Genomic DNA, 10,724 nt, shown 5'->3' with positions numbered 1-10,724 from the left:
CATAAAATAAAACAAACAGCAAAAACTTAAGAAAATAAGCATAATAATAATAATCCAGGGTCTCAATAAAGATATAAAGAGTGCTACACGCTTCCAGCTTTCGTGTCCCCGGAGAAGTACAACCCCGGATTCTTCAACCCAGGATCATCTAGTCCCAAGCTAAACAAAAGAGTGGAACACGCTTCCAACTTTCGTGCTCCCGGAGAAATACAACCCCAGATTCTTGAACCCAAACTAAACAAAAGAGTGGAACACGCTTCCAGCTTTCGTGTCCCCGGAGAAGTACAACCCCGGATTCTTCAACCCAGGATCATCTAGTCCCAAGCTAAACAACAGAGTGGAACACGCTTCCAGCTTTCATGTCCCCGGAGAAATACAACCCTGGATTCTTCAACCCTTGATACGATATTGGAACCTTCAAGAAAAGAGCTTATTCCTTCTTAAAAGGCCGGCAACGCACTTGGAATTCTGGTGTTGCGGCTGCTCATGGGCGGCGGTAATCACTTACCATCAGGTGAGCTGCATGCTCGTTTGTCCCCTATGCTATAAAAAAGAACCAACAACATACAAACAAACTTACTTTCTCATAACATTAGTTACGATAGTCATAATCATTATTGTCTCGCGTGATAACAGATTGCTAGGGGTCAATCGAAAAAAAACTACCATATCTCAATTTAGGACCGATACACCTCTATAGTCTATAGTTATAAGGGCAACCGCACAACGACCGATTTTTATACGTCTTACAAGCGATTAGCTGTTTATTGACTTGAAAAAGGATTCATCAATTATTATATAAAAATTATTATTAACAATTTGCTGTTGATGCTATTGATTTGATTATAATGACCTCTTTCTTAATTATTAAATAATCAAGAGACGATGAAATAATTTCGTTTATTATTTACCATTGAATTTAAAAACTATTTACCATTTTATATTGTTTAATAAAGACTCCAGTTGATCTATTGAACTATGCTTGCTGATAGAACAAAATTTACTGTCTAAGTTATTATTATATTTCCCTAAATAAATTAAATAATAGTGACGACCTCAGTGGTATAGCGGTCTAGCACACTGCCTTACTTCCAATGGTCGCGTGTTCGATCCTCGCAGGGCACAAACATTTGTATTCATTAGTATGATTGTTTGTATAGATCTGAGTGATTTCTATGTATAATATGTGATGTATATTTAAAATTATGTAATCGACTCTTTATAATAGACAGGTAATCTGTCTATGGCAAGAATAATAAATCTGTGGTAGAACGAAGTTAGTTTTTTTGTTGGTTAATTATTATTAAGTGAGTTTGTAAAACAATTTAAATTGCGTTTAATTAAGAAATATAAAAAGGCTGTTTGATTATTAAATTGTATTTTTATTTACTCGGTGTCACGGACGGCCCGGACACTACAATATATATGTAATTACTTACCATGAATAAATATATACAAGACATACATATTGTATGTTAGTTTATACTTCCACACAGGAATACTTATTGTTTTATCAGATCTACAATTCGTTTAGTATGCAGAGTGCTTAACAGTTTGCTTGGGAGTCAGCCAGTTTCACGCGGTACCGTTAAAAGTAGGCAAGTTCATCAGTGGCAATCTTATAAGAAATAGTGTTCAGAATGTATAGATATTTTTGTGTAATTTTATACACGTTTTGTGTTGTAATAGACGCTACAGTGAGTATTAGTATTTTGTTATAATATTATGATTTTTTTACCTGTGGTTTTCGTTATAAGAAACATGACGTATTTATACTTCATTCATTATCAGCATCATTTAAAAAGAATATTAGCCTTCTCCACTTTTTCTCTATATAAACTTTAAGTGTGCGAAATTTCATACTCCTCTGTTCGTACAAATTTTCCTTCTAATATCTAAATATATAACAAAGGTGACTGACATAGTGATCTATCAACGCACAGCCCAAACCACTGGACGCATCGGGCTGAAATTTGGCATGCAGGTAGATGTTATGACTTAGGCACCCACTAAGAAAGGATTTTGATTAATTCACCCCCAAGGGGATAAAATAGGGGATGAAAGTTTGCCAATTTTAAACCGATCGGGCTGTGACTTTACATGCATAAAGCTACTATGACGTAGGCATCCCCTAAGAAAGGATTTTGATAAATCCACCCCTAAGGGGATAAATTAACGCCAGCGAAGCCGCGGGCAAAAGCTAGTATATGGCATAGGACTATTTAATATGACAAGTAACATGTAAGAATTACACTTATCTTCTTAAAATAAATAAATAGATTATTGTCAAAAATTTAAGTAAATTGATATTGTCTCATTACCTCATTATAAATTAAAGTCGAGACGATATATCTTTATATATCAAAACTAGCTACTGTCCCTGGCTTCGTACGGTGTACATATATTATGCTACGTTTACATTCAGCCGCTTCCCCTGCCACTCGCGCTGCCGGAAATATTGCCGGGCGACAAGTTGTCGCTCAGTTGAGCGAGAGGGCTGAATGTAAAAACACGCTGCCACTCGCGCTGCCAGTCCTTTGACGAAAAACCGACAATCGAGGGAGCGCCGGGCAGCGCGAGTGGCAGCGCCAATGGCATGGGAAGTGTTTCCACTCGTGTTTACACTCTCGCGCTGCTCACTTCCCTGCCCACCCGGGCTGAGTGTAAATTCGGCATTATATATATAAACCTTCCTCTTGAATAAATCAATCTATAAAAAAAAACAGCTTCAAAATCCGTTGAGTACCTTTAAATATTTAAGCATACATAGGGACGGGCAGACAGCGACAGCGACTTTGTTTTATACTATGTAATGATGATTACGCGTCACGTTGTTTGTCCGCGATGGACTCCTAAACTACTGAACGGATTGCAAATTTGATTTGCACATTGTGTGCAATTTGATCCAACTTGAAAGATAGGATAGCTTACATCTCAATTTATAGTCACAATATTTTTTTATTCAAGAACCTTAGCCACAGCAACGCGTGGCCGTATCTGCTATATGCTCGTATATTGTTAGCTGTAACTTCTGCTCTGCCACCGTCGTGCGGCGCGTCTATAAAAGGCTGCGAAACCCGAACGTCCGGTGAAGCTGTAAAGGCCATCTGCGGCCAACAGCATTAGAGTAGTCAGAAAAAAAAAGCGTGCGGCCTCTTTTGGTCGACAGACGTGCTCTCGAACGAATCTCCGTATCATACCGTGTTTGCTTTATATAATTTTAGTTCCACTTAGTATTAATTTTGTTAAAATTAAATTAATTATACGATTTGTTTCTTTTATTTAATTAAATTTAGAGGTCATTCCTAACAATTATAATAATAATAATAATAATAATATACTAATACTAAACACATGCCGAATAGTCAGAAAATTTCTATCTTCATCACATAACTCATCCATGCTTGGCTAAGGCCCGCGTGTTTGAATATATTACCCCCGTAAAAAGGGAGATATAATAAATATATATATGTAATAATAATATAATAATTATAATAATAATCTCAGGACAATTCACACAGCGCCATCTAGACCCAAGTAAGCTAGCTAAAGCTTGTGTTATGGGTCCTAGACAACTGATACAAATACATATATAATTTTTTTTTTCGTAAATACATACATATTATACATAGAAAATACCCAGACCGATACAAACAATCATACTCATGAATACAAATGTTTGTGCCGTGCGAGGAATCGAACCCGCGACCATCGGTCGTAAAGCGGTATGCTAGACCGCTAGACCACCGAGGTCATCAAAAATTCCAATAATTTATTAGTAATTCTATTCGTTTTTTTACAGTATGGAGTAGAGGTACCCATATTCAAACTATTGGATGGTAGGGATATACCGGCCATAGCGCTGGGGACGTGGCTTGGTAATAATACACAGGTAGTATCTACTTTTAACCACAGATAATATTACATATTTTAACTAACCGGAATAGTAAACAAGTGGACCATCCACATGATGAATCTACATGGCTGGAGCGTCACAGAATATATTATGGAAGTGGTACTCCTGCGTTACTATTCCAGATGACTGAGGTAGCATGAGGTTCCGCACCCTTTAATGTCTCAGCGCGAGTGGCAGAGGAAGTGGCTGAATGTAAAATATCAATGTGGAAATATCGCGACAGGGCGACAACTGAGCGAGAGGGCTGTAAAAACACGCTGCCACTCGCGCTGTCAGTCCTTTGACTCGCGCATGAAAAACCAACAATCGAGGGAGCGCCGGGCAGCGCGAGTGACAGCGCCAATGGCATGGGAAGATTTTCCACTCGTGTTTACACTCTCGTGCTGCTCACTTCCCTGCCCACTCGGGCTGAGTGTAAATTGGTATTATGCCACTTTTACATTCAGCCGCTTCCCCTGCCACTCGCACTGCCCGAAATATTGTCTCACGGGAGTCAAAGCGAGTGAGTGTCGTTTACACTCTGCCCTTATACTTATTCGACTGGCAAAGATGGCAAACATCGAGGTGGTTGCGGCAACAGCTGCATGTCTGCTAGATGTAAACACACGCTGCCAGTCCTTTGACTAGCGCACTAAAAACCGACAATCGAGGGAGCGCCGGGCAGCGCGAGTGGTAGCGACTATGGCATGGAAAGTATCGTGTTTATACTCTCGCGCTGCTCACTTCCCTGCCCACTCGGGCTGAGTGTAAATTGGGCTTTACTTTTCAATTAGCAATAAAGATTTATTCAATTCTATTCAACTTAATGGATTTTTTTATGCAACGACCAATATTCAGTGCGGAAACTCGACCATCGCTACTGGAAGGGTTACGACCTTCTCTATTGGTGATCTAATTCCGATCGTTATTGGATCTAATGATGAATCATCAAGCAATAATAATACATAAGCAGACTAACAATAATACACATACATAACTAATTTATAAAACAATAGAAAAATACGAAAATTACGGAAATGAAAACGCGCCAAAACGAGTTGCCAGTGTTGCCAACTCACAAACCAAAAATTATCTACGATTAAGAATAAAAATTATTTAAGAGTCTATTTTATTTATACATCAATTACTACTGATCCTACATATTAATGTGATGGTAGAATGAATATTTAAAATTAATATATTCTTTATTGCACTATTAAATACAGTTGTAAACTTAAATAAAAAAAATAAGTTGTTAAATGTAAAATTAAGTTTATTTCAACAAATTTCTATTTACAAAGGGACGGGTGAAACCTGAAGGTACGGAAGTAGAGGAGGCTGTGAAATGGGCGATCGATGCCGGCTACCGTCACATAGATACAGCCTTCGTGTACAAAGTAGAGGACCAAGTCGGGAGAGCAGTCAATGCAAAGTTGGATGAGGGAGTCAAAAGAGAAGATTTATTTATAACAACTAAGGTAAGAAGACTTTTGGCATCCTTTGATTTGCTATTAAATTCTATCTATCTATCTAATAACTGTTTAACATACCGCTTTGCTCACGATGATTGCGGGTTTGGATTCCTCAAATGGTACAAACATTTGTAACATATAAATATATGTATAACCTTTTCTTTGTAACAAACATACTTTATTGCATAATTTCCTAAATTTAGTGGTCGCACTTGCAAGTATTTATGCACCGATTGTAGTTGGACCATACGATGTGACGCATTCATTGCCTCAACGACACGATTTATTTTATTTATTAGTATATCCTACATTAGTCGTTCAACTCTTAAGAATCGTATTGCATGTTATCTTTAGATGGGCAATGGTGTCTGAGATACAGGCTAGGACTAGTTTAGACACTACTGCACTGCGATTATGATTATTATTTATGAGTATTTACAAAAAAATTATCTCTGTATTTATTATCCTTGACACAAGCTCTGCTTAGCTTGATGCTAGATGGCGCTGTATGAATTGTCGTGAATTATAATTGTTATCTCAGCATTTAGAAATATGAAACGTGTAGGGGCTACATACAATGCCCACCATTATATAATGACTATTCATGGACATACATCCATTTAAATAAAAAAAACTGTAATTCCAGCTGTGGAACGATGCTCACGCCGAAGATGCAGTGGTGCCGGCACTCCGGGAGTCACTGCGGAAACTCAACTTGGATTATGTGGACTTGTATCTGATACATTGGCCTGTTGGACAGTTTGTAAGTTGACATATCAGAAACGAACTTTTTAGCATTCCATACGTTCATTGTGTGGGGCTCTGGCATCCGTCCATCGCGTAGCAGAGAGAGAAACTCCCAGTTCCTGGGACTTGTGGCCAACGGATTCAGGGGGGTCATGGGGGTCATGACCCCCACCCTGAGCTGGTTCCAGGACTCTGATGGACCACTAATATTATAAGTATTTTTAAATACAATACGTGCATTAATAAAATACCTACTTTTTACTTGTATCTATAGTTATCAAAATTAAATTATAAGTTCTTGACTTGACCACGACTATGTGACCCCCTTCTGGTGCCATGACCACCACTATGTGACCCCCTCCTGGCGCCAAAGCTGGATCCGCCCTTGTTTGTGACCCGGGAGTAGGTTTAAGAGGCCCTTAGCTGTCTGGCTATATGTCAACACTCACCTTCATTGATCGTGTTTCTCTCCCTGCCCACACAATCTAATAGGAACCTGCTAGTGCTGCTTTTGATACACGTTCTAGTATAGGAGTTACTGCAATACTAGACAGGCCAAGTTCTTTTAGAAGATTTTAGAGAGTTTTCGCTGGTTGTTAGCGATATGATTAGGGGCATTATTTATATGCCAGTTTTGGTTGTATATAAGTAGTTTATTCTAATAATAGTAATTTACAGCTATATATAGTAATGAAGAACAGTATACAAAAATTAGTGATCAGAAGTACAATAGTTGAAGAATGTCTGTAGAAGAAGTTAAATTGTAGATAGTTTCCCGCGCAAATGCAACGCACCACAGATTCAAAATATACGGACGGCGCGCAGTCGCAGTAGGATTGATGAGCGCACCATGGCAGTATGCGCGATGTTAGTACTATGAGTATTAACACTGGTATACCTCTCGCACCCAGTTTGACCGCATATAAATTACCCACATCGTCATTTTTAGTTCATTCATTTATCCTATTTAGGCCCTCAGTTAATACTGCAAATTAAGTAATGAAATGGCAAACTTAAACTAGTACTAAACAAAAATATGCACATTTTGTCAAGCTGATAAGGAAACGCTACTACACATTCTATATGGTTGTAGTACAATAATACATAAACGAAATATCTCGTTTAGAAAGTATACACTATCCTGAGGAGATAAAAACCATCGCTCCTAAGAATATCCTTCAATTCTTGTCCCTGACAGGTATTTGGGTAGAGAACTCTGAAAAAGAGCGAGCACACTAGAACTATATTATGATAAATTATGTTTGATTTGATGTGGTATATCAAGTGAGCCAGCTATGAGCTGCGCTGAACCATATTTTCCGTTACATTTGCAGAGTAACCTGACATACGATGATACAGACTACGTAGAAACTTGGAGAGGAATGGTGGAAGCTAAGAAGCTGGGATTGACAAAGTCCATAGGGATATCGAACTTCAATCAGAAACAAATTGATAGAGTTATTGCATCCGGTCTAGAAACACCTTCGGTCTTACAAGTGGAGGTGAGGTCAAAATCGCTTGTTTATGTAATAAAATTCATAGCGCAGCCTTCTAAATATTATAGCAAATATGTCGCATTGTCCATTCCTGAGGCACTGGACATCATTGCACTATATCAAACCCAATGCATTTGGACGTGGACGTACGATACGTGCTTCGCATCTGATCGAGGCATCATCAGGCAATTTGGTCGCCGAACAGTCAACACTAGGCTTCCAAGCGATATTCGAACTGTATTCAATGCCTGATGGTGATGATGCTGTTTGGATTATCTGTGGAGAGTATTTATAATTATCATTACACTCGTTTGATTAATGATACAGAATTTCACAACCCTATTCTGTTTCAGATCAACCTAAACCTACAGCAGCCGGATCTGTTGGCCTACTGTAAAAATAAGAGCATCGTAGTGATGGGGTACACACCATTCGGTTCCATATTTCCAAGTAAAGCCAGGAGCGAAGCGCCACCTCCCAGGGTGGAGGATCCAGCTCTCGTGGACATCGCCAAGAAATATGGGAAGATTGTTCCACAAGTCGTGCTGAGATATTTGGTAAGGTTATGGTATTTCCTGAGGATTTCCTCGCAGAGATGGAATCTGCTGCTAGAGTGGGTCACCGCCGTCGAAGCTGCGGTGGACTATCATCGATCTCGCGACTCCAGCATAGGCGTGGGGTGAGGGATATCTTGGAGTTTTTAGTGAGTAGTAGTTTCATAGTACCCGCTTGCCTCCCTCGGGTGAGCGGGTCTCCAGGAGGGATTTTCTCCAAGTCAAAAAAGCAATTCCTGAGCTAGACTGCAAAAACAGTTGGTAAATAAAATTTATTTTACTGTTAACCCTAGACTACATGTGGCAACACTGTAAGATTGGCTAAAAAGGACTTGCATCCAGAGCCGTAAAATATTAATAAAAAAGTAAAGTAAGCACGTAAAAATATCTTGGCGTAGCGCTACTTTGTGTAACATAAAATAATAACTTCTATATTTCCTAATCGTAATAAAACCACTGCAAACTTTAAAATAAAACTGTGTTTGATATATTAAACACTCCAACAACAAAAACTCGTCTGCGTGTGGACCTCAGTGTCAGCTATTTCAGTCGCCACTTTATAAGCTATTTCAATAGAAATGTAACAATTAGACAGTGAAATTACAGGACAAAATCAAAAAATTCAAAATTCATTTAATCATGTAGGACATTTTAGTTGCTTATGAACGTCAAGTTTTTACATTATATTTTTTTTCCCTATCGTCCAGTTCGGTATATAGATCCAATTGAGAAGAACTGGCAAGAAACTCAATTGAATTATTTTTTTTAAAAGCCAGGATATTTACAAATTATAGGTATTTATATAGGTGACTATGTCTAACATTAAATGAAAATCCCGTACATGAACAACTATTGCCATGCAAAGACATGTTATCTTAGTCCTATGGACTACTCGACGTACCTATTGGAAATCTGCGCACGACGCGTCCGTTTCGTTAGCAATCTGCTCGTGTAACGCCATTTTTGTCCTAGTCATTGTTCATAGGCCGCCATCTTGTGCCCTACTCTCGAAAAACCGAATGTGATAATACTGCCACTACAATTGTATGATAATGTACACAACCCTAATATTTAATATATATCTTTCCAGTTCGAACTCGGAGTGATTCCCATACCTAAATCATTGACAAAATTACGCATTGAACAGAACCTGCAAGTTTTCGACTTCCAGCTCTCACAAGAGGATCATCAAGTGCTGCAGAGTTATGACCAGGGTTACAGAACAATTCCGCAACTGAAGTGGCTGGAGCATCCATATTATCCGTTTAAAAAGAATTAATAATAATTTATTTGCTCAAAAACACAGTACAAAAGGTGATAATTAAAGCATAGTATGTATCATATGTTTTGCCATAACAATGGCATGCAAAATATTATTGTTAAAAATATATACATAAATAATCTGTACAGAGAGAAAGTAATAATACTAGTAAAATACATTGTCTCTGGTCAATAATTATACATTGTCAACAAAATCCTTCGAATTATAAAATTCCTTATTCTTTAGCCATCCTCATAATGTCTTCTATACATATAAATAAAATTGGAGAGTCTGTTTGTAATATTGAAATAACCGTTTTTTACTACATGCATATGAATATACACCAAAATAACATTTTTTACAATTTTTGTCTGTCTGTCGGTCTGTTTGTTCCGGCTAATCTCTGAAATGGTTGGACCGATTTTGACGGGACATTTTTTGGCAGGTAGCTGATCTAATAAGGAGTAACTTAGGCTACTTTTATTTTAGAAAAATAAAGTTAAATTCCACGCGGACGAAGTCGCGGGTACAGCTAGTCTTAACTTAAAACAACTTTATAAAGTGAAGGTCTCAAAAGATCGATTCTTAAAAAAATATATTTATAATTAGCGTATAACGATAGTCATAGTGTTTCAATTGCATGAAGATCTTGAATAAGTACTGAGAAAAAAAAATTTCGTCATGGGGTGTCACCCCTATTATTCCCCTACTATAGGAGTTAGGGGTGTGAGATTGAGTGTATGCCTATTTTAGATAAAAAAATAATAAAAACAAGGTAAAAACAATATTATGTCATCTGTGGTAGGAACCCCCTTCATCAGACGCGAGTGCAGTTTTATGTACATATATGCTAGATCGCTAGATCCAACGTATTCGCTATTTAATATGGGTGACCAATAATAAGATGTATACCATACAATAATAATGTTTTTTAAACAAATAAATTCGACATAATCATAGTTAAATAAATAATATAAATTGCCATGTATATGAATTAATAAAATGGTTGTAGTTTGTCACTGTGATTATTAAATTTAATATATTGTAGAATTTAAGTTAAGAAATATAAAATAATTTAACTTAAACTCGTCGTTTTAATTTGACTATTTACGAAGTGAATTCCTATCCATAATTGCTACTATGCCAGTTTTATAAGCTAACTGACAAAGAGCTTAGAATACTTAATCTTATCGACTGAATAAAAATCTATTTTAGAATTTCGAGATAATTATTAAACAATACTACCAAGAGTGTCTTCCAGTTACATTGGAAAATAAATCATTTGGGCCGCTTCGAGTT

General features: G+C 37.4%; 1 protein-coding gene across 1 annotated transcript; it reads left to right on the top strand.

Moving 5' to 3' along the window:
• Positions 1-1,640: 1,640 nt before the first annotated feature.
• Positions 1,641-9,485, top strand: LOC131852189 (aldo-keto reductase AKR2E4-like). The gene is made up of 7 exons (XM_059202831.1): positions 1,641-1,697; positions 3,803-3,892; positions 5,197-5,373; positions 6,014-6,130; positions 7,449-7,616; positions 7,964-8,167; positions 9,255-9,485. Exons 1-7 carry the CDS (start codon positions 1,641-1,643, stop codon positions 9,441-9,443), a joined length of 1,002 nt encoding a protein of 333 aa, XP_059058814.1. The 3' UTR covers positions 9,444-9,485.
• Positions 9,486-10,724: the final 1,239 nt, after the last annotated feature.

The sequence above is a fragment of the Achroia grisella genome, unplaced genomic scaffold (assembly GCF_030625045.1).
Source record: "Achroia grisella isolate CSIRO2021 unplaced genomic scaffold, CSIRO_AGI_Agris_v1 utg841, whole genome shotgun sequence".
NCBI lineage: Eukaryota > Metazoa > Arthropoda > Insecta > Lepidoptera > Pyralidae > Achroia > Achroia grisella.
The sequence above is the reverse complement of the archived record's forward strand: the minus strand, read 5'-3'. Positions and strand labels throughout refer to the sequence as shown.

Bases quoted from the DNA above. Each gene is read 5' to 3' on its own strand.
- LOC131852189 (XM_059202831.1), top strand. From the start codon at position 1,641: ATGTATAGATATTTTTGTGTAATTTTATACACGTTTTGTGTTGTAATA. The intron at 1,698-3,802 runs GTGAGTATTAGT...GTTTTTTTACAG, and splicing joins GTGTTGTAATAGACGCTACA to TATGGAGTAGAGGTACCCAT. The intron at 3,893-5,196 runs GTAGTATCTACT...CTATTTACAAAG, and splicing joins GGCTTGGTAATAATACACAG to GGACGGGTGAAACCTGAAGG.